The sequence below is a fragment of the Notamacropus eugenii genome, chromosome 7 (genome assembly GCF_028372415.1).
Source record: "Notamacropus eugenii isolate mMacEug1 chromosome 7, mMacEug1.pri_v2, whole genome shotgun sequence".
Lineage (NCBI taxonomy): Eukaryota > Metazoa > Chordata > Mammalia > Diprotodontia > Macropodidae > Notamacropus > Notamacropus eugenii.
The window spans coordinates 53,131,276-53,156,085 of NC_092878.1; the positions used below are offsets into that span (position 1 = coordinate 53,131,276).

Below are 24,810 nucleotides of genomic sequence, written 5' to 3' on the forward strand. Positions count from 1 at the left end.
GGTCCCCGCCAGGCGGTGGGCGGGAGCGACGCGGGACCCCACCACGAGGGCCCAGACCCTGCCTTCTCTACAGGGACCTATAGCCCGAACCGTGACGTCCCCTAGGCCCCTGTCCTAGGTGAATGATGAAGAAACAGGCTTCGATCGAACCAGACCCGAGACTAGGTAGGTGCGAGGCCCCCCCAGGCCCCGCTAAATTTACGATGGATTTGGGAGGACACCCCCGCGAAGGCAGCCATTGGGGAGTGATGACCTTAAAAAGCAATGGACAGGCTGTGGAAGCCCGCTGGCATTTCAGAGAGTAGGGTTCGTCCCAGCATGCATTGCGGCTATCGATCCTGCGTAACTCAGCCCCCAGCGCATCCAGTCAGCCCCAGGCGTCCGCTGTAGGCTGCCAGGCACTGCATGTGTATTGAATTTATGGAGGGTTGGGACATGGAAGGCGGAGCGGGTACACGTGGGAATGAGCGTGGTGATCAGGCCCGACTGGAGAAGCTTGGGAAAGCCAGCCTTGAGCCTTACGACAGGTGAGTCGGGCAGGTGAGTCAGGCAGGTGAGTCGGGCAGGTGAGTCGGGCAGGTGAGCCTGGCCCAAGGGTTGGAACGCTGGGCAGTCTTGGGATTCCCAGGTGGACTTCCCGGCTGTTACACCGCGCCATCTGGAAGAGGAATCTAGATTTGGGATTCATGGTCACGATAGGGTCAGACCTCTGCTTTAGGACGATCCTTGTAGTGACAGGATATTTTGGAGGGGAGAAAGGTCTTGAAGGCTCTTAAGTCGTCTAGGTACGAGAGCCTGGACTAGGAGGGTGGCGGTGGAATGAGGATTTGATCTTAGAAATACCTTAAAGGAAGTTTAGATAAAGAGGGTGAAATAGAGGGGAGGAGTGAGATGATTCTATGACTCCTCATTTCTCTTAAATTATTATATTTATATATTAATATATTTTTATAATTAATATTATTAAAATCCTAGAGATTAGGATAAAATTAATGCCACTGATAGTGGAAGAGTCTGTTTGGTGTTAAAGGGTAGGGGAAAAGATGACTTTGTGTTGGGGGTGTAAGCTCAGTTCCATGTGGACAGTCTCGGGGAGGTAAAAGTGAGGACTTCTAAACCTTAGAGTTCTCATGAGGCCCCCCAGGGAACAGCTGGGAATTGAGGTGTGAGACCCGGGCTATCTCGTGCATCTCCGCCTCACGTGCTGGGGAAAGCATGCTGCCCTGGAGATTGGCCCGGGGTCTGAGCACACCTGCTGTTGACTAACAAAAGGCTGAGAGCACGCCTGGTATTCACGTCCAAAGTATGGGGGGGGGGGGGGGAGCTTAAGTAGGGTCAGGAAAGCCTGAGGGGCCCTTTGAGGACAGAAGGCTCCTCTTCCCTCTCTCCTCTCTTCTCTCTTCCCTCACCCCTCTCCCACTTCCACTTCCATTCTCTTACTGTAAGATCTTTGCCTCCTTGGGAAGAGGATTCCTCTCTCCTAAGGAAGAATTCACCCTGCACATGTAACCAAGACCCTGAATAAAGCCTAACCCTTGTTCGACTCTGGAAAGTCTCTTCTCTCATACGTTTATCTGGTTTGGCCAGCCGAAGACCTGCGATAGGTAAGGTAAGACTCAGGTAGCCCTTAGGCCTCTAGGCCTTGGTTCTAAATATATTGAGTTTCATTGAAGTGATGAAAGGACATATTGGGAATGTCTTCTAGTGGTTCAAATGGTATGCACATTTTGGTCTACTTTCCAGAATAGTTGAACTGTTCATAGGTTCATCAACAGTACATTAGTAGACCTGTCTTCCTGTTCCTCTCCAATAGTTTTTTTTTCTCTTTTTTCTCATCTTTATGGATCTAAGACAGACCATCAGAATTGCTTTAATTTCCATTTCTATAATAGAATTTTTTTTTTTTACTGTGGCTGTTGATCACTTTTATTTCTTCAGGAACTGCCTGTTCCGTTTATCTGCACCCTGGTGTAGACACTCATCACCTCATCCCTAGACTATTGATTGCAATAGCCTCTGATTGGGCTCCCTACCCCAAGTTTCTCTCCCCTTTCGTCTTTCTACTATTCATCTGTCAAAATGATTTTCCAACGTGCAGCTCTGACAATGTCACTTCCCTATTCAGGAAACTACATTTGCTCCCTGTTACCTCCAGGATCAAATATAAAATTCTGTTTGGCTTTTAAAGCCCTTCATAACCTGGCCACTTCCTACCTTTCATATTTTACTCTGCTTCACATACTCTGCTGTGAAATGACACTGACCTCATAGTCTGACTTCCTTGCTGTCCCTGGAACAAGGCACTTCACCTTCTGACTCCATGCCTGGAATTCTCTCCCTCTTCATTTAACTCCTGGCTTCCCTGGTTACCTTCAAGGCTCAACTAAATTCTACCTTTTTACAAGAAGCCTTTCCTATGCTAGTGCCTTCCTTCTATTGAATATCTCCAGTTTATCTTATATATACACATCTTATTTGTGCTTAATGGTTTGCATGTTGTCTCCCCTATTAAATTGTAGTCTTTTTTAGGACAGAGGGACTGTTTTTAACCATTCTTTGTATGTTCAGTAGCTTAGCACATACTAGGCACTTAAATGCTTGTTGACTTGGAGAGTAGCTGTTATTCTTAGATATTCCAATCTGCTTCTTTTATATCTTAGAAGTGAGACTTGTTAGACAAACTTGCTACAAAGATTTTTTTCCCCCATTAACTGGGAATAGTGAGTTCTTGCCACAGTAATTGCTGTCTGGGTTTATGGATCAATGTGTTACCATGTTTGCGTGTTCTGTATGTTATGAACCTAATCAGTTTCATGGATGGAATTTTCTTTTCTTTTTTTTTTTTTTAAGCCAGTGCCAAATAGTTTGATGATTATTCCTTTATAGTATAGTTTGAGATTCAGTACTTCCAGGCTTCCTCCCATCATTTCCTCCCCCCCTTCATTTCCTTTCTAATTTTAACTACAGTTAGGATTTTGTTTGGTTAAATCTTTTCAGTTTTACATAATCAAAATTGTCTATTTTATCTTCTATGTTCTTCTCTCTATTCCTTTGTCTGGTTTTGAACTTTTCCTTTCTCCATAGTTGTGAAAGGTATTTTCTTCCTCACACCTTTGTCTGTAATGTGACTTTGTATGTCTAGATATATTTGGAGCTCATTTTTGCTATGTACGGTGTGAAATTTTGGTTTACAAATCCAATTTCTGCCAGGCTACTTTCCAGTTTTCCTATCAATTTTCAAGAAATAATGAGTTCTTGCCACAGTAATTGCTGTCTTTGGGTTTACTGAGTCACTATGTTGCATTTTCTGTATATTATGTATATATATATAATCTGCTTCACTAATAGAATTTTCTTTTTTTTTAGCCAGTACCAAATAGCTGTGGTATTATTCCTTTATAGTAAAATTTGAGGTTTTCCAGGACCCTTCCCTTACCATTTTTTTTTCATTATTTCCCTTAAGAATTCTTGGCTTACTGTTTCTCCAGACGAAATGTTGTATAGAATATTGATCTCTCCCTTTTAAATGTTTAAGACGTTTTGCAGTCTTCTAGGTTGTAGGTAGAATTGATTTATGTTGTATAATTTAGACTGGGAAGATCCCTTCCCTCAAGAATACTACACTAAAATAAATTCCTACATTAGAAATTTGATCTTTTTTTTTTGTTACTTTAGTGAAATTTAGACTCATCATAGCACCTTTCCAGATGGCACTAAAGAACTTGAAGGGTTTCGGTGGAGGATTTTGTTATTGTTGTTTATGGGAAAGGTGAGGTTAGGGAGGGTCCGGTGGAGAATGGAATGATAATTTGGACAATGGAGGCACTGCCCAGGGGGAAGCCAGGCCCAGATAGTGTGTTATAGGGTGTGGGGAAGTGAGGTTGAGGGTGTCTTGCCAGAAGGCACTGAGTGCTCAGGATATGTGAAAAGTTGAGGGAGAGAAGTGCCCTAAAAATAAATGTCAATAGAGATCTTCAAGTCAAAGCTGAGTGATCCTTTTTCTGGGGTTTTTGATGCAATAGGAATTTTTGTTAATGAATGAATTGGACTATTTGACCTGAAGTCCCTTCTAGCTTAGTATTTTATGTTTACAATACAATAGTTATGTAAAGTTTAAACAGTGAAACTAGAACCTAATTTGTCAGGTTTCTACTACAGTTATTGACTGTGGTTCCAATCAAGTGGGGAGACAGACAGAAGGCTAAAGTAAGAAATGAGTCATAAATCCAAGAGACTGCAGCAGTACCTTTAATAAAGCTCTGAACCAACAAAGCAGCATTAGTGCTTGTCTGAGCTTTTGCCAAAGGGGTGAATGATGCTCAGTGGCTCTATGTTACCTCCAGAATCATTCAAGCAGGGGCAGAAGTAAGGGAGTAGTTTTTCAGTAAAGGTGCTGCTGAAGGTATAAATGTGAGACATCTCTTCAGCGTTATAAAAGGACACCTGTCCCCCCTCATAATCCAAATATATTCCCACCTTGCTGAGGCTGCATTTCAGCACCAAACTGAAGGAGGGCACATCTAGAGCCTTTAGTTCAACATGGTTCCTTAGCCGGAGAAGCCAGAACCCATCCATAGGAGTTAGAGGACAACAGCCCTTCCGATTGATTGACTCTCTGACCACTCCCACTGTCCATTTGGTTTTCCGGATTACTTCTACCTCCCAGTACCATTTTCCTTTGGTGAAGCCTTCTGAGCCAAGCACAGCCACACTTGAGTCAAACCGCTGTGGATTGTCAGGAATCATTTGTTTAATGTCACCATGCCACACACTGGTTCGATCTTCAGATATCACCAAATTTGGGTGAGCTGTTTTGGGATCCAGAGTTATCAGACAAAGGCCTAGGGAAAAAACGTAAAGACGATTTAGGGCAAGAAGAAGGCTGGCTAGAGGTGACTGTAACTAGCCTTGCTAATAAAATGGCTTAAATACAGCATTTCCCCTCCAATATGGCATATGCATCTAGACACAGTGTCAGGCATGTTAGTCTGACCTATTAGATTTATGAACAGGAGAAGAATTTGTGAATAAACAAGTGATAGAGGGCATTGTGATATATAAAATGGATGGTGTCGATTACCCTAAAAAGGCTTTGTACAAATAAAGCCAATAGAGCCAAGATTAAAAGGAAAGTGGAAAATTGCCCCTGGGGGTTGAGGGGAGAGGGAGGTTTATAGACAGTTTCTTAGATAGAAGTCATATCTCAAATCTATAGAGAACTCTGTTAAATTTTGAAGAATATGAGTCATTCTCCAGTTGATAAATGGCCAAAGAATATGAATAGGCATTCTTTGATGAAAAAATCAAAGCTATCTATAGTCATATAAAAAATGTTCTAAATCATTATTGATTAGAGAAAGGCACATTTAAACAACTTTGAAATATCTTCTCACACCTGTCAGATTGGTTAAAATGAGAAGGGGAAAATGACAGATGTTGTAAGGAATATGGGAAAATTGAAACACTAATAATGCACTGTTGGCTGGAACTGTGAACTGTGAGCTGATGCAGCCATTTTGGAGAACAATCTGAAATTCCAACTGTATCCTTTGACCCCGTGTTACCATTATTGGGAATGTTTCCCAAGGTACCTGGGGAGAAAGGAAAAGAACCTAAAAAATGTATAGCAGCTCTCTTTGTGGTGGCAAGGAATTGACCATTGAGGGGATGCCCATAAATTGGGGAATAGGATTGTTACAGAGTGCTGCTGTGCTGCTGTAAGAAATGATGAGCAGGTGAATTTTAGAAAAACATGGAACTGGCATGAAATGATGAGGAGTGAACTGAGCGGAATCAAGAGATCATTTGAAGAATAACTTGATGACTAAGTAATTATGAGTGTTATTATTAATAAAATAAACCACAAAGGAAGAAGCTATCTACCTCCAGAAAAAGAACTGATAAAGGTGTATGTGTATGTGTGTATTTTTTGTCAAATGGTGGCCTTCTCTAGTGCAAGATGGGGAAGGAGGGAGGAAGACAGTTCAGAACTTAATATGTAACCAAAAAACTTTAAGTTAAAAAAAATTTAGTCTGTGTGTGTGGGTTGGGTTTTTTCTTTTTCTTTTCTTTTTTTTAGTATCCATAGGAATTTGGGAATTCTTAATAAAGATTAGATACACTCTTGACCCTCAAGAAATTCATGATTTAATAAAGAAAACTATTGTCAGCAAAAATAAGTGCTAATCTAGAAAGCAATCTGTCAGAAATTAGGCGTAGTCCAACTTGTCATACTGTATACCAAGAAAAGCTTTAAACTGATACATGACTTAAAGAATAGCATCATAAATTAGAGGAGCAAGGAAGAGATTACCATTCAGAACTATGGAAAGAGGGAAGTGTTCTTGACTAAAGAGAGGAAAGAAAGGATTAAAGAATGTAAGTGGACAGTTTTCATTACATAAACTTAAAAATGTTTTTGCATAAAGCCAGTGCAGCTAAAATTAGAGAGAAACATAACTGGGGGGGAGGGGAGAGGGAAATCTTTGAAGCAAATTTTTCTGATAAAGGCTTTATTTCCAAAAAATATTTGGAACTGATTCAAATTTATAAAAATAAGAGCCATTACTTCCTATCTTAAAAATTGTCAAATAATATGACCCTAGGCAGCTTTCTGAGGAAGAAATCCAAATAATAACTAAATGGAAAAAATGCTCCAAATCACTAATAATTAAGGAAAAGTCAATTAAATGAATTCTGAGACTCTATTTCATACCTATCAGATTGACAAAGTTGACAAAAAAGGACAGTGACAAATGTTGGAGGTACTGAAGGAAAGCAAACACTTAAATGCCCTGTCAGTGGAGTTGGGAAGCAAATTGAAACTTTGCCCGTAAAGTTCCTTGCTAAACTATGCATATTCTGACTCAGCAATAGCACATCTAGGTATACAGTCCAAAGAAATCAATGAAAGAGGAAAAGGAACCATATATACAAAAATATGTAACCTTGACCACCCTGACCCTCACCACCTGAAAGGCCAGAGAGATTGCTTTTTACTTCTCTCCCAGGGTTCCCTGGTATCCTTAAGAGAGTTTAGGGTGTCAAGGCTCTCTGCCACTGGTTCTAGCACCCCACCAAGGGTTTTCCCTTCAAATGTGGGGGAGGCATCTGTACCCCAATTCCATTTAACCACTAACGTTACCTTTTACAAAGGAATATTTACTTCATAGATATATTAGCAAACATAAGATATATTCCCCCAACAAGTGGGACTTAATCCTCTTCCCCCCTTTTACCACCTCAGTCTCTGAGGAGGGGTAGGGGATTAGATTCACAGCTTAGCTTTGTTTCTTAGAGCACAGTTCCAAGTTCAAAACCTCCTTCAGGCTCAGGTCCTAGACACCCTAGTTTCACAGGGTTTCCTTGCTGAGCTGACTAGTTGTAACATTCTGCCTGCAATATTGAATCTGAAGTCACTATGGCTCAACTCCCATATCTGGTGGGTCCAGTGGCGGTCACCACTGGCACCTAAAACTGAGGACAAACGAAACATAACAGAAACATTATGCTACCACCCTCTCCCCAAGACTTTTTCTAGGAGCTGGGTTAAGGGAGAGGGAGAGCAGGAGAATTCCTTCACTTCTCACCTATTCAGTTCATGGCACCACATTGTGGAGAAATTTATCTTTTTCCTTTATGTGCTGTAGGAAGGAACATGTAGGAAAAGGGACTGTCTCAGCCTGGCTGGTTTAAAGACATAGTCTGTTCTAGCTACAGCCTATTAAAGGAGGCTACCCTAACTCATCATGGTAGGTGGGGATATAAAGTACCTACACATTAATCTGAGCATGCCCAAACTAGCCTCCCCACAAATGTATATAGCAGCTTTATTTTGTGGCGAAGAACTAGAGAGTCCATCAGTTGGGGAATGACTGACTAAAGTATAGTATATAAATGTAGTACAGCACTATTCTATGAAAAGAAGGATTTCAGAGAAACCTGAAGAGATTTATATGAACTGCTGTGGCACAGCAAAGTGAAGAGAACCGGGAAAACAGCTTATACAATAGAAACAATATTATGAAGACATACAACTTTGAAAGACTTAACTCTGATCAACACAATGACCAACCATGATTCTAGAAGACCAGTGATGAAGCATGCTAATCACCCCCTGACGGAAAGAGGTTGTAGACTCAATTGAGAAACATTTTCTTGTTTACATGGACAAACTGGGAATTTATTTTGCTTTACTATGCTATTTATTGGAGGCAGTTATGTGTCAGTGGACAGAGCACTGGGTCTGGAGTCAGGAACTGCTGAGTTCAATTCCAGTCTCAGACGCTCACTAGCCATGTGACCCAGAGCCAGTTACTCAACTTTTGTTTGCGTTAATCCACTGGAGAAGGAAATGGTTAACCCTCCAGTATCTTTGCCAAGAAAACTCCATGGACAGTGTTTTTTAAAAATGTTTTATTTTTTCCAGTTACATGTAAAGATAGTTTTCAACATTCACTTTTTATAAAATGTTGAGTTCCAAATTTTTTTCTCCCTCCCCTCCTCCTTCCCTAAGATGCCAAGTAATCTGATGTACAATGTGCAATCTTGTGAAACATATTTCTACATTAGTCATGTTGTAAAAGAAGAGATGGAAAAGGGGAAAAGCCATGAAAACCAGAAAACAAAAAAATGAAAACAGTATGCTTCCATCTGCATTTAGATTCCATGGTTCTTTCTTTGAATATGGATAGCATTTTCCTTCATGAATCTTTTGCAATTGCTTTGCGTCATTGTATTGCTGGGAAGAGCTAAATCAATCACAGTAGATCATTGCACAGTCCTGCTGTTACTGTGTACAATGTTCTCCTGGTTCTGCTGACTTCACTCAGCATCAGTTCATGTAAGTCTTTTCAGGTTTTTCTGAAATCTGTCTATTCATTATTTCTTATATTATAGTAGTATTTCATTATATTCATATACCACAACTTGTTCAGTTATTCCGCAATTGATGGATATCCCTTCAATTTCTAATTCTTTGCCATCACATACAGAGCTACCATAAATATTTTTGTACAAGTAGGTCCTTTGCCTTTTTTAATGATCTCTTTGGAATACAGACCTAGTAATGGTATTGCTGGATCAAAGGGTATGTACAGTTTGATTACCCTTTGGACATAGTTCCATTTTTTTCTCTAGAATGGTTAGATCAATTCACCACTCCACTGACAATGAATGCATTAGTGTCCCAATTTTCCTACATCTCCAACAATTATGACTTTCCTTTTCCACTAGCCAGTCTGATAAGATGTGAGGTGGTACCTCAGAGTTTTTTAATTTGCATTTTGCTAATCAGTAGTGATTTAGAGCATTTTTTCACATGACTTTAGGTAGTTTTAATTTCTTCATCTGAAAACTGCCTGTTTATATCCTTTGACCATCTATCAGTTGGGGAACAACTTGCATTCTTATAAATTTGACTCAGTTCTCTCTCTCTCTATATATATTTTTTAATTTTGTTTATTTATTTTTAGTTTTCTTTTTTTTTTATTATTTTTTAATGTTTAACAATCACTGTCATACAATTGAGATTTTATCCCCCCCACACCTACCCCCCACTACCCCCCTCCCTCCCCATGACTGCATACAATTCTGTATAGGTTCTACATATACTTTCCTATTGAGTACATTTTCACTATAGTCATGCTATGTAGTCGGACTAAAATAAATGGAAGAAATCATATAACAAATCAAAACATGATACACAAAAACATACACATACACAAACATGATCTGCTACATTCTGCGAATGACTTCCATATTTCTTTCTCTGAGTGTGGAAGGCATTTTGCCTTAGAAGTCCTCTATATATTTGAGAAATGAGGCTTTTATCAGAAACACTTGCTATAAAAATTATTTCCCATCTTTCTGCTTTCCTTCTAATCTTGGTTGCATTGGTTTTGTTTGTGGAAAAACTTTATAATTTAGTGTAGTCAAAATTATTTATTTTGTATTTCATAATGTTCTATCTCATGTTTGGTCATAAATTCTTCGCTTCTCCATAAATCTGACAGGTAGACTATTCCTTGCTCTCCTAATTTGCTTATGGTATCACCCTTTATGTTTAAATCATGTATCCATTTTGACCTTATTGTGGTATATGGTGTGAGATGTTGGTCTGTGCCTAGTTTCTGCCATGTTATTTTACAGTTTTCCCAGTACTTTTTATCAAATGGTGAGTTCTTATCCTAGAAGCTGGAGTCTTTGGGTTTATCAAACAATAGATCACTATTACTAGATTATTAGTAGACTGGTACCTAATCTATTCTACTGGTCTATCACTCTATTTCTTAGCTAGTACCAACTAGTTTTGATGATTACTGCTTTATAATATAGTTTTAGATCTGGTGCAGCCAGGTCACCTTCCTTTGCATTTTTTTTCATTAATTCCCTTGATATTCTTGACTTTTTAGTCTTCCAGATGAATTCTGTTATTATTTTTTCTAGCTCTATAATATAGCAATTAGTGTGGCACTGAATAAGTAAATTAATTTAGGTAGAATTTAGGTCATTTTTACTATATTAGCTTGGCCTCCAAAGGATCAATTGATATTTTTCCAGTTATGTAGATCTGCCTTTATTTGCGTGAAAAGTATTTTGTAATTGTGTTTGTATAATTCCTGAGTTTGTCTTAGCAGGTAGATTCTGAAATATTTTACATTGTCTACAGTTATTTTAAATGGAATTTTCCTTTCTGTTTCTTGCTGCGGGGCTTTGTTGGTAATATATAGAAATGCTGATGGTTTATGTGAGTTTATTTTATATCCTGTAACTTTTCTAAAGTTGTTAATTATTTCAGATAGTTTTTAGGTGATTCTCTAGGAGTCTTTAAGTATACTATCATATCATCTGCAAAGAGTGATAGTTTTGTTTCTTCATTGCTTATTCTAATTCCTTCTATTTTTTCTTATTGCTAAAGCTAACATTTTTAGTACAATATTGACTAATAGTGGTGATAGTGGGCATCCTTGTTTCATCCCTAATCTTATTGCGAAAGCTTCTAGCTTATCCCCATTATAGATGCTTGCTGATGGTTTTAGATAGAAACTAATCATTTTAAGGAAAGTTCTATTTATTCCTATGCTTTCTAGTGTTTTTAATGGGAAGGCTTGCTTTATTTGGTCAAAAGCGTTTTCTGCATCTGTTGAATTAATCATATGATTTCTCTTGGTTTTGTTACTGACATGGTCAGCTATGCTAACAGTTTTCCTAATATTGAACCAAGCCTGCATTCCTGGTATAAATCCCACCTGATCATAGTATATTAATCCTGATGATAAATGCTGTAATATCTTTGCTAATATTTTATTTAAAATTTTTGCATCAGTATTTACTAGAGAAATTGATCTATACTTTTCTTTCTCTGTTTTGGCCCTTCCTTTTTTAGGTAGCAACACCGTATTTGTATCCTAAAAGGAATTTGGTGGGACTCCTTCTTTGTCTATTTTTCCAAATAGTTTATATGGTGTTGGAATTAATTCCTTGTTTTAAGCTTTCATTTAGTATTTTTCCCCCAGTTATATGTAAAAACAATTTTTAACTTTTGTTTTAAAACTTTGAGTTCCAGATTCTCTCCTTTCTGCCCCTCTTCCACTGAGAAGGCAAGCAATTGCATATAGGTTATACATGTGTAGTTATGCAAAACATATTCGTAAGTCATATTGTGAAAGAAAACATAGACAAGAAAAAAATAACTCAAGAAAAGCAAAGTTAAAAAAAGTATGTTTCTATCCATATTCAGATACCAACAGTTCCTTCTTTGGGGATGGATAACATTTTTCATCATAAGTCATTAAGAGTTGTCTTGGATCATTGTATTGCTGAGAATAACTAAGTCATTCACTGCTGATCTTCTTACTATGTTGATATTACTTTGTACACAGTACATTTCACTTTGCATCAGCTCATGCAAGTCTTTCAGGTTTTTCTGAGAGCATCTTGCTCATCATTTTTATAGTACAATAATATTCCATCATAATCACATACTATAACTTGTTCAGCCATTCCCCAATTGATGGACATCCTCTCAACTTCTAATTCTTTACCCCTAGAAAAGTAGATGCTATAAATATTTTTATACATATATAGGTCCTTTTCCTGTTGTTTTGGTTTTTTTTATCTCTTTAGTGATACAGACCTAGTCATAGTATTCCTAGGTCAAAGGAAATGCATAGTTTTATAGACCATGGAATATAGTTCCAAATTGCTCTACAGAATGGCTGAATCAATTCACAACTCTACCAACAGTTCATTAAAGTCTCATTTTTTTCCCATGTTCCCTCCAACATTTGTCATTTACCCTTTCCCTCCTTTTAGCTAATTTAATAGGTATGAGGTAAAAATATGGAATGCTTCACTAATTTGCATATCATATTTGTGCAGGGGCCATGCTAATCTTCTCTGTAATTTTCCAATTTTAGTATATGTGCTGCTGAAGCAAGCATAGAATTAATTATTTAAATGTTTGGTAGAATTCACTTGTAAATCCATCTGGCCCTGGAGATTTTTTCTTAGGGAGTTCATTGATAGCTTGCTCAATTTCTTTTTCTAAAATGGGTTATTTAAGTATTTTATTTCCTCTTCTGTTAAACTGGGTAATTTATAATTTTATAAATATTCATCCATTTCACCTGGATTGTTTGTTTTATTGGCATACAGTTGGTCAAGCTAGCTCCTAACAGTTGTCTTAATTTTCTCTTCATTGGTGGTAAAGTCACCCATTTCATTTTGGATACTGGTAATTTGGTTTTCGTCTTTCTTTTTTTAAATCAAATTAACCAGAAATGTTTATGTATTTCATTGGTTTTATTGATTAGTTCAATAGTTTTCTTACTTTCAATTTTATTAGTCCTTTGCTTGTCTGAATTTCTAATTTGGTGTTTAATTGGGAATTTTTAATTTGCCCTTTTTCTAGCTTTTCTATGCACAATTCATTGATCTGTTTTTTCTTTATTTTATTCATGTAAGCATTTAGGTATTATTAAATTTCCCCCAAGTACGGCTTTGGCTGCATTCTATAAATTTAGGTATGTTGTCTCATTAGTATTCTCTTTGGTGAAATTACTGTTTCTGTGATTTGTTGATTGATCCATTCATTTTTTAGAATTAGATTATTTAGTTTCCAACGAATTTTTAATCTGTCTTTCCATGGCCCTTTATTACATGTAATTTTTTATTGCATCATGATGTAAAAAAGATGCATTTAATATTTCTGCCTTTCTGCATTTGATTGTGAGGTTTTTATGCCCAAATACATGGTCAGTTTTTATGTAGGTGTCATGTACCCCTGAGAGAAATTTTCCTTTCTATCCCCATTCAGTTTTCTCCAGAGGTCAATCATATCTAACTTTTCTAAAATCCTGTTCATTTCCTTAACTTCTTTCTTATTTATTTTGTGGTTAAATTTATCTATTTCTGAGAGGGGGGAGGTTGAGTAGTATATTTTTGCTAGGCTAGTATAGTTTTGTTGTCTATTTCTTGCTGTAATTCACTTAATTTCTTTAAGAATTTGGATGCTATACCACTTGGTGCATATATATTTAGTATTGCTATTACTTCATTGTCTGTGGTACCTTTTAGCAAGAGGTAGTTTCCTTAATCAAGGGGATGCCCATCAATTGGGGAATTGCTGAATAAATTGTGGTATATGAATGTAATGGAATACTATTGTGCTATGAGAAATGATGAACAGGAAGACTTCAGAGAGGCCTGGAAAGACTTATGTGAACTGATGCTGAGTGGAAGGAGCAGAACCAGGAGAACTTTATACACAGCAGCAACCACAGTGTGCAAGGATTTTTTCTGGTAGACTTAAAACCTCATTGCAATGCAAGGACTTAAAAAATTTCCGATGATCTCTTAAGGCAAAATGCCTTTCACATCCAGAGAAAGAACTATGGAATTTGATCGCAGAATGTAGCAGATCATTTTCTTTTGTATTACATTTTGGTTTGTTTTATGATTTCTCCCATTCATTTTAATTCTTCTACGCAACATGTCTAAGATGAAAATGTATTTAATAGGAATGTATGTGTAGAACCTATTTGTATGCTATCTCGGGGTGGGGGGGAATCTAAGTTATATGGAAGTGATTGTAGAACATTGAAAACAAATAAAATAATAACAAAGATGTAGTTTCCTTCCTTGTCTCTTTTAATTAAATCTATTTTTGCTTTTGCTTCATCTGAGTTCATGATTCTTACCCCTGCATGTCAGCTGAAGGGATAATAGATTCTGCTCCACTCTTTTACCTTTCCTCTGTGTATTTCTCTCTACTTCAAATGTGTTTCTTGTAAACAGCATATTGTAGGATTCTGGTTTTTAATCCATTCTGCTCTGCATTTTTGCGTTATGGGGGAGTTCCTCCCATTCACATTCACAGTGATGATTATCATTTGTGTATCTCACTCCATCCTATTTTTTCCCTGTTTGTATTTTTTTCTCTCTCTCTCCTTTCACCCTGTCTCTCCTCGATAGTGTTTTGCTTCTGACCACTACCTCCCTCAATGCTCCCCCTCCCCCTTCTTTCCTTCTGCTGTAGTAGGTCTTTCATACTTCTTCATGTGATATAACTTATCCCATTCTGCCTCCCCCTTTTCTCTTCTCCCAGTGCAATCCTTTTTTCACCCCTTCAGTTTTTTTATCATCATATCAAAGTCAACTTATACCCACACTCTCTAAGTATACTCCTTCTAATTACCCTGATAGAGATACAGTTCTTAAGAGTTTTAAGTATCATCTTCCTATGTAGGGATGTGAACAGTTTTACCTTATCAAATACCATGGTTTTTTCTTTCCTGTTTACTTTTTTATGCTTCTCTTGAGTTTTGTTTTTGATGATCAGATTTTCTGTTCAGCCCTGATCTTTTCATCAGGAAAGTTGGAAAGTCCCCTATTTCACTGAATATCCATTTTTTTACCCTGGAAGATTATGCTCAGTTTTGCTGGGTAGTTGATTCTTGGTTGTAATCCAAGCTCTTTTGCTTTCCAGAATCTCATATTCCAAGCCTTCTAATTGTTTAATGTAGAAGCTGCCAAATCCTCTATAATCCTGACTATAGCTCCTTGATAATTTAAATGGTTTCTTTCTGGCTGCTTGCAGTATTTTCTCCTTGACCTGGTAGTTCTAGAATTTGGCTGCAGTATTCCTTGGAGTTTTCATTTTGGGATCCTTTCAGGAGCCAATTGGTAGATTTTTTTCAATGACTATTTTCTACTCTGGTTCTAGGATATCAGGGTAGTTTTACTTCATAATTTCTTGAGAAATGCTGTCCAGGCTCTTTTTTTGATCACGGCTTTCAGGTAGTCCAATAATTCTTAAATGATCTCTTCTTGATCTATTTTCCAGGTCAGTTGTTTTTCCAGTGAAGTATTTTACATTTTTTCCCCATTCTTTTGATTTTATTGGATTGATTCTTGATATCTCATAACGTCATTAGCTTCTACGTGCGCAATTCTAATTTTTAAGGAGTTATTTTCTTCAATTAACTTTTGTGTCTCCTTTTCCATTTAGTCAATTCTACTTTAAGAAATTTTCTTCAGTGGATTTTCTTTCCATTTGGCCAATTCTATTTTTTAAGGTGTTGTTTTTTCCAGTCACTCTTTTGTGTGTTCTTTTCCAAGTTGTTCACTCTTTTTTCATAATTCTCTTGCATAACTCTCATTTCTTTTCCTAGTTTTTCTTCTCTCTTTCTCTGACTTGATTTTTAAAATCCTTTTTGAGCTCTTCCAAGAGGACTTTTTGAGTTTGAGACCAATTCATATTGCCTTTTGAGGCTTTGCATGTAGGCATTTTGACACTGTTGTCCTCTTCTGAGTTTGTGTTTGGATCTTCCCTATCACCATAGCAGATTTCTATGGTCAGGGCTCTTTTTTGTTTTTTGTTCCCACATTTTTAAAATTTGAGCTCTGCTCCTGGGATTTGGGGGCATTGTCCCAAGCTTCTTGTACTGGGGGGCCAAGCTCCTGGTCACTAGCTTCTTGTGCTGGAGCCTCTAGGGCTGGTGGCTTACCCAATTGCACTAGGGTGGCCTGACCTAGTTGTACCTATTGTACCCTGGTTTCCAGGGCTGGTAGTTGGCCTGCTACTCTGAGACGGGAGGTCTCACAGCTGGCCTGCTATACCACTGTCCTGCTAAGCCAGGACTGTGGGGCCTCAGGTGCTGATCTGTGCCACGACTAAGGGCCTCTACTGGCTTACCCAGACACCACCTGCACTGGACTCTGTTTCCTTTTTATCCAAGTGAGACAGACCTTTTCTGAAGTCCTTCTAAGTTATCTTGAGCTAGAAAATTATTTTACTCTTATCTTTTCATGGATTCTGTTGCTCCAGAATTCTTTTAGAGGCTTGATTTAATGTTGTTTCTAAGGGAAAATGGGGCAACTTCCTGGCTTCTCTCTGCTATCTTGGTTCCTGATGGACTGTATTGGTATGCTGTTGGTCACAAAGAGTGGGACATGACTGAGTTACTGAACAACAGTGCTATTTATTAGAAGCGTTTTTAATTTTTTAATGAAGTAGGAGAGAAAATTTTTTAAATTGACATTAAAAATATTAAAGTTGGTACTGATAAATGCAGTAATTAAAAGTATGTTTTGAGGGAGGTGTTTGGATTAGCAATATAACTAGAAGTTTGGAAATAAAAAGTAAATCTTTCTGGAGAAAGTATTACTTCATTTTTAACATTAATTTCCTAAAACTCCAGAACTGATCAACAATCTAACAACTGGAAAATGGATGAGCAAATTATTCCATTATTGTGATGGAATAGTACAGTTCAATTAAAAATTATATAGTGCATGTAAGTCAGCTTCTTGAGGGGCAGGGCTATTTTGCTTTTTTGTCTGTGCCCCAATGCCTGGTACTCTTTTCTTTTTTTTCTTCTTTTTCGTTTAGACTTGTGATTTTATTTTTGTAGGAAATCTAGATAAGGAATTCCTTTTACCAGTTCTGATTGGTAGTTTCTCTGCAATTTGTAGTCTTAGAGTTGCGTTGGGCCCTGGGCACACAACCAGTATTGTCAAAGGCAAGAAGAGTTGAGCCTAAATCTTTCAAGTTTTGATTCCAGCTCTCTATTTACTATACCAAATTACTTTGAAACTATGGTTTTAATAAATGCTTGTTGATTTCTCAATTGATACAAAGAAACATTAGAAGGCCCTTCTGAAGTGATATAAAATGAGAGCAATAGAACTAGAACTATTATATATGCATGGACTTTGACCACATGTGAGTTTGGAGGAGGGGCTTGCCTAGGCATGACTAGATTGTCTAGGATGGAAGCACTCTATATCCGCTACCCCGTGGGTGACAGTAGCTGCCTTTGATTGACAGTATAACAAGAAACACTGTATTTTAAAGACTGGCCAGACTGAGGCTGTGCTCTTTCCTAGCTTGAATTCTTACCTGCTGCATCCAGAGGTTCAAAATTAATTTCACCCATAGAGCAGAGGCTGTGAACTAAATGAGGGAGAGAAGGACTTCCTTCCTCATTTACCCCAGTTTCAAGAAATGAGCCTGGGAGTTTTTGTTTCTGTTAAATTTCATTTTTCGGTTTCTCAGTTTTAGGCGCCTGTTGATTATCCCAACTGGATCCATCAGACCTGAGAGTTCCAGCCATGGTGATCTTGGGGCCAGTATTTCAGTCAGGATATTTCCACCAACCAGCATGGCAAGAAAGCCCAGAAAAGCCAGAGTGCCTTGGACTTAAGTCCTGGGGTAGGGAAGATTGGACTTGGAATTGGGACTGTGCTTCATAGGAACCAAGCTAAGCTATGAACTTAATCTCCCTTTCCCCATAGACTGATGTGGGGCAAATGAGGAGGAAGTTGTTGTTCAGTTGTTTTTCAATCATATCCAACTTTTTGTGACCCCATTTGTGGTTTCTTGGCAGCAGAGATACAGGAGTGATTTTCCATTTCCTTCTCATTTCACAGATGAGGAACTGAGGCAAACAGGGTTAAGTGACTTGTGCAGGGTCACACAAGTAAGTGTCTGAGGCCAGATTTGAACTCAGGAAAAAGAGTCATCCTGATTCCAGGCCAGGCACTATCCACTATACTACATAGCTGCTCTAAGGAAGGAAGATTAAGGCCCAAGTATTGGGGGCATAAATTTTATATTTATAATTAGATTTTTTTAAAGTAGATATTCCTTTGTAACCACTGCTAAGTGGTTAAATGGAACTCAGATACAGAGGACCGCCCTGAAACTAGGAAACACTATTGATTAGAGAAATTCAAATTAAAGCAACTCTGTAGTATCACCTCATACCTATAAGGCTGGTGAATATGACAGAAAAGGAAAATGTTGGATGTTGGAAGGGATGTGGGAAAATTGGAGCACTAATCCACTGCTAGTGGATTTATGAACTGATCCAACCATTCTGGAGAGCAATTTGGAACTATAGCAAACGTCTATAAAACTGTGCATGCCTTTGGACCCAGTAGTATCACTACTAGATCTATATCCCAAAGAGATTTTTTTTTTAAAAGGAAAGGGACCTATTTTTTTCTGGTACCAAAGGACTGAAAGCTAGAAGGATGCCCATCACCTGGGCATTAAATTATGATATATAGATATATCAGAACGATGGAATATTTTTGCAGCATAAAAAATAACAAGGGATACATTCAGAGAAAACTGGAAGAACTTATGTTGGTTGGTTGTTGTCCTTCGTCTTCAAAGAGGACCAAAATGACATCACCATGATAAAGTAAAATTTCACTGTGTCTGACTGTGATTAATCAGACCAATACAAGCTCAGAATGCTCTACCACAGGTTGAGCGCAGATAGTCTGTGTGAATATTTGAGTTGGATATCCCAAATTTGCGTATCCTGTGTTTACTTTGTGCTGTCTCAGTTCTGGGCATGACATGCTGAGTGGTCCTGTGCCAGTGTCTCTCATGTCGCACAGTCAAATCCAAAGTTCTTGAGAGAGACCTTAAGAGTGTCCTTGTATCACTTCTTCCAGCCGCCATGTGATTGCCTGCCCCATGCAAGTTTTCTGTAAAATAGTCTTTTTTGGCAAGCGTGGATTTTACAGTTGAACAATGTGGCCAGCCCATCAGAGTTATGCTTTCTGAAGCATAGTTTGAATACTTGGCAGTTCAGCTCAAGCAAGGACTTTAGTGTCTGGTATCTTATCCTGCCAGGTGATCCTCAGAATCTTCCTAAGACAGTTCAGATGGAAGCGATTCAGTTTCCTGGCATGGCACTGGTAGACTGTCCATGTTTCACAAGCATACAACGAGGTCAGCACAAAAGGTCTGTAGATGTTCAGTTTGGTAGTCAGTCTAATACCTCTTCTCTCCCAAATTTTTCTTTGGAGCCTCCTAAACACTGAACTAGCTCTGGCAATGCATGCATCAACCTCATTGTCAATGTGTACACCCCTGGAAAGTACACTACCAAGGTAAGTGAACTTATCCACAGCATTCAGGACTTCTCCATTTGCTGTAATTGATGGTTCCACGTATGGATGTGTGGTGGTGCCTGATGGAGCACCTGTGTTTTCTTGGTGTTAATTATTAGGCCAAAATTGGCACAGGCTGCAGACATACTTTGTTGCATCTCAGCTTCAGAGGCTGCACTGAGTGCACAGTCATCTGCAAACAGAAAAATCATGCACCTATACTCCCTCCACTTTGGTCTTAGCTTGTAGCCTTTTCAAATGAAAGAATTTACCATCAGTATGGTAGTTGACCTTGATGCCATGTTCATCCTCACTGAAAGCATTTGTCAACATGGCTGAAAACATCATGCTAAAAAAAGCATGGAAGCAAGCACACAGCCCTGTTTCACTCCATTGGTGACTGGGAAGGCACGAGAGCATTGTCCACTATCCAGAACCTGGGTAAACATGCCATCATGAAATTGATGTACAATACTGATGAACTTCTCTGGGCAACCAAATTTTGACATAATTTTCCATAAGCCCTCACAACTAACAGTGTCAAAGGCCTTGGTCAGATCCACAAACGTGTACAGACTTCTGTTCTGCTCCTGGCATTTCTCCTGGAGTTGTTGGGCAGCAAACATCATATCGACTGTTCCTCGACCCTTTCTGAAGCCACATTGGCCCTCAGGTATATGACCATCTTCTAGGTGAAGGACTCTAGCAAGAATTTTGCCAGCAATGCCTAAGAGAGAGATCCCCCTGTGATTGTTGCAGGACAGTCTATTCCCTTTACCTTTATAGAGATATACAATGGAGGCATCCTTGAACTTCGGGGGATAACCTCCTTTTGCCATATAACCTGGAAAATTTTAGTCAGCTTTTGTATGAGCAATGGTCCCCCTACCTTGCAAGTCTCAGCTGGAATAGAATCAGAACCAGGTGCTTTGCCACATGAAAGGAGCCTAATGACCCTCAAAATGACCCTCTTCTTCAGTTGGAACTTCAGCTAAGGAGCGATTGACTTCAACCTGAGGTAAACAGTCAATGGCCTCAGCATTGATTGATGATGGTCTGTTGAGAACACCATGGAAGTGTTCAGCCCATCTCTCTAAGATCATGTCCTTAACACTAATCAATGTAACTCCATCAGGACTGAGTAGTTGTGAGGCACCATAGGATTTTGGTCCATAAATAGCTTTCAGGGAATCATAAAAGCGCTTTGAATTGTTACTATCAGAATAAAACTGAATTTCATCTGCCTTCTTACTGAGCCAGGAATCCTGCATCTCTCTAAGCTTTGCCTGTACTTTGCTTTTGATGGAATTAAATGCTGCCTTCTTAGAGGTGGATGAACTATCCTGCTGGTAAGTCCTGTGGAGTTCTTGTTTTTCATTTAGCAGCTTCTGAATTTCCCTATCATTTTCATCAGACCAGTCTTGGTGTTTGTGAGTGTTCTGACCCAGATGAGCAAATGCAGTGCTGTACACCAAATCTCTGACAGCTGCCCACTCCTTTTCTGCTCCACTGTTGCCAACTGCATGTTGGCTCAACTTTCCCTCCAACTTTCCCTCAGCATCAAACTGTAAACTGATGCAGAATGAAGTGGGCAGAGCTTGGGGAAATTATATAATGACTATAATGCGCTAAAGAAAAACAACTTGGAAAGATTTAAGAACTCTGATCAGTGCTGTGATCAACCATTTCTCCTGAAGACCAGTGGTGAAACATGCATCTGATCTCTTGGACTGGTGATGAGTATGGCTGAGGCATGGACTTGTCTTACTTGACTATGCTTATTTGTTACAAAAGAGAGTAATTTGGGAGAGTCAAGACTAATACTGGTGGCAATGATATGAATAGAAAAGAAAGTACAGAACATCAAACAAATTTCTTCAAATGCACAGAAGAAAACTGAAGTTATTACAGGAGACAGGTAAGCAGGACAGCTTTAGAACAAACATTTAATTTATTATATAGTTTTTTTAAAGACGCATATAATAGAGATCCACAGTTTCACATAAAACTCTCTGTTTTTTATATATGGAAAATTGGAAAGGACTTCAGTGGACATCTTGTCCAACCCTTACATGAAAAGAGTCTTCTCTGTAACTCACCCAACAAGTGGTTGTCCAGTTTCTCATAAAGACCACCAACCACTGCCTTTAGTGGCAGTTTTTTTCATTTTGGACACCACTGATTGTTAGGAAGTTTCTCCTAATATTTAACCTAAATATAATCTGTCCTCAAGATGACAGATTCTGATCTTTCAAATACTTGAAAACAGATGTGACCCCCTCTCATCAACAACTTCCTGCCTCATCTTCTCCTTTCTAGGCTAAATATTAGTTATTTCAACCTATTCTCATATGACATAAACTCAAGGCCCTTAACCAGCCACCCTGTTCCTGGATACACTTCAGTTAATCAGTGTCCTTAAATGGTGGTGCTTAGAGCTGAGCATATCATAGATAAGGTGTAACAAAAACAGGGTGTGATGAGACTATTGTTTCCCAATTCCTGGAAGCTATGCTCCTCTTAATGAAGCCCCCAAATCACATTAAACCTTTTTGGCCACCATGTCACACTGCTAATTTATAGTGAGCTTGCAGTCTACTAAAATGCCATGATTTTTTTTAGAATTGCTGTTCACATGTATACCTACTTCATTTTATAACTTGTGAAGTGGATTTTTTTTTTATATGCAGGTATGAGACTTTGCATTTATCTCTGTTGAGTTTTATCTTATTAGATTCATCCCAATGCTTTAACTTGTCAAGATCCTTTTAAATTCTGACTCTCACATTTCTTGTGTTAGCTCTCCCTTCTAGCTTTGTGTCATCCACAGATTTGATAAGCATGCTGTCTATGCCGTTTTCAGAGTCACTGATGCAGACGCAAAGCCAAGATAGCAAAGTCAGGACTTTGTTGAGCTCTCCCAATATACCTTTCTAGAGCAACTTTTTTTTAAAATGCAAACTGAATTCATTCAATCAAACCAGATGAGCAGGAAAACTAACAAACTGTCTCAGTGAGTTGTTTTTCCAGCCCCCAGGGCAGCTTAGTAATACTGAAGAAGTTTGCAAACACTGGTTTGGGGGCTGGCCTGGAGTATAGCACAGCAAACCTGCTTTGGGCTGTAGGGTGTGTATTGATAATGCATTTTTGCTTATTGTTAATATAATTTTGCTTCCTAATGGGAAAATCTTTCTCATCCATTCACGAGAGCAGTCAGAGCTAAGAAGGATGCAGGCAAGCAGGCAGCTGGCTGGCTTGAGTGGAAGAGGTTGTTGATGATTTTATTTAAAAGAGCCTGCTTGGGATTTGTTTAATGGAGCTCATTTATGGGACGCCTAGGATGGTGAAGGCTTGGGGATGGTGGTGTCCTCCACATTGTTATTGTGTATAGATTTTTGTTACTATGATGGATTTGGTTTTCTGCTGTCTGAATAAATATTTTGGTTCTGTCTTCCATGTGGAGAGCCTATTGTACTTTGCACTTTAGAACGTGCCAGGATATTCATGGCCACCATAGGCACTGTGAATGTCACATTGGTGCTGCAAATGGCATCAGGAATGGGATCACAAAATATCAGACCTCTATTTGGAGACAGAAAGGCAGAGGAGACAGAGGAAGAAATGGATGTCCCAGAGTGGGAGAATTTGCCTTATTCCTCCCTAGCAAGAGAATGGGCTAAAAGCACAGGGCCGTGTGAAAACTTGAGAACCAAGGCTACAGAAGGGAGAATCCAGAGACTTAGAAAGATGTTTGAAGGGAATACCAATAGGACCAGGAATGAAAGGGCAGGGGTATGTAGAAGAGGATGGATATTGTTAACAAGCTATTGAATTAAATATAAAAGCAGAGACAAGCTGCTGGAGGAGAAAGCTCAGATGGAAAAGGAGTTGGCTTTTTATGCTGCAACATTCAGAGCAGGCTCGAGGGTCTCTCAAGTGGTAGAAGGGGCTGTTTTCAGTTTAACTCACAAAGAAAAGCAAAAAAGTAGCAAGAGAGGGGAGTGGGTAGCTTCTCAGGCAGAAGCACAACAAGAGAATCAAGGGGGCCACGCAGTGTTTGGGGAGGCAATGGAGGATTTTACTCAGCAGGAGGTCACAGATATTTTGAGTCGGTTCACTCAAAGGATGGGAGACTCATTGGTACGTTGGATGGTGAAAGTCAGTGAAAATAATAAATTTCCTCAAGAGAGAAGAAAGAACGAACAAACAAAAAAAGAACCACAAAAAGCTATTATGGAGCTACTATACCTCCCTTATAAGCTCACTATTCCATCTTCCACAGTGGCTTTCCAAAATCTTTCCATCCCTCTTTAGACTGCTTCTTCCTTCTTAGTCTCCTTTGCTGGAGCTTCTTCCAGATGCCACTCTCTTAATTGTAGGTGTCCCATAGGGTTCTGTTCGGGGGCTTCTTCTCCTCTCTCTCTATGCTACTTCATTTGGTCTTATCACCTCCCATGGATTTAATTACCATATCTATGCTAATAATCTCTCTCTATCCTGTCCTAACCTCTTTGCTGACCTATCTCACATCTCCATGTTTTTCAGACATTTTAAACTGGATATCCAGTAAACATCTTAAACTCAGTTATGACCAAAACTTCCAGTGTATAGGTCATCATTGGGAATATATTACAGTGTACTTGAACCCATTGTGTAGATGTCTGTTACCCCTTGGGTCACTCACAACTTAAAATTCCACAGAAATTGTGAACTTCCAACATTCAGAACTATAGAACATTGCTAAAATATTTGTATTGAAGAGATAAGTTTTGTATGAGGGGGTAGTTTGGTTCATAATGCATTTCATCCCTATCTCTTTCTCCTATTCAGTTGTATACCCATCATCTAGCAGATTGTGAGGCATAAACCAGGGAGACTTGGCGAAGATGTACACTAGTGCCTTGGAGGATGTTTTATACAAGGTTCAAGTGGAAGAATTATTTATAGATGGTGAGATTCTCAACATGTATCTGTATATGAATGATGTTGTGCTGATTATGTCAAATCCCCGAACTGTATAGGGACTCATAAGTGAGATCCATGATTGTTCAAAAAATATAAAAAATGGAAAAATCAAATGGGCATAAAATTTCTCTTATCTCCATTATGACATACTGTTAGACAACTAATCCAATGACTAAGCATAAAAGTATATAGATTTGGGACAGGAGTTTTGTATACTCTTGTCTTAAGTTTTTTGTATCATTTTGTATTACAGCTCCCTGTGTATCAGTATTAGAGGGTAAAGTCTAAAAGGGCAGAGACTTTCTTATTTGAATTTTGCTTTCTACCCCTGGCTTATTACCCTGCTGCTTTCTTAATAAGTTCTAATCAAATAGAATTGAATTTAATATCAGTAAATACAAATGAGAGTGCGACCCCTGCAGAGAAAGTTAC

The 24,810-nt window shown here is 38.6% G+C and overlaps 1 protein-coding gene, 1 long non-coding RNA gene and 1 other non-coding gene across 6 annotated transcripts in view; 1 reads left to right on the plus strand and 2 right to left on the minus strand.

The window, feature by feature from the left end:
• The first annotated feature begins 70 nt into the window (after positions 1–70).
• The window catches only part of LOC140514997 (uncharacterized), a 28,780-nt gene continuing 4,040 nt past the window's right edge, over positions 71–24,810 (plus strand). The window contains exons 1-2 of the long non-coding RNA XR_011970796.1: positions 71–165; positions 24,244–24,363. This is a non-coding gene — a long non-coding RNA (uncharacterized lncRNA). The remainder of the gene's footprint in view (positions 166–24,243; positions 24,364–24,810) is intronic.
• The window catches only part of TRIM69 (tripartite motif containing 69), a 54,120-nt gene continuing 33,542 nt past the window's right edge, over positions 4,233–24,810 (minus strand). For all 4 annotated transcript variants that reach the window (XM_072625542.1, XM_072625539.1, XM_072625541.1 and 1 more), the window contains one exon: positions 4,233–4,841. In XM_072625542.1, coding sequence (XP_072481643.1) covers positions 4,279–4,841 — 563 coding nt within the window. In that variant the 3' untranslated portion in view covers positions 4,233–4,278. The remainder of the gene's footprint in view (positions 4,842–24,810) is intronic.
• On the minus strand, positions 12,337–12,439 carry LOC140515068 (U6 spliceosomal RNA). Its single transcript, XR_011970831.1, has one exon. It is a non-coding gene; the product is annotated as a U6 spliceosomal RNA (small nuclear RNA).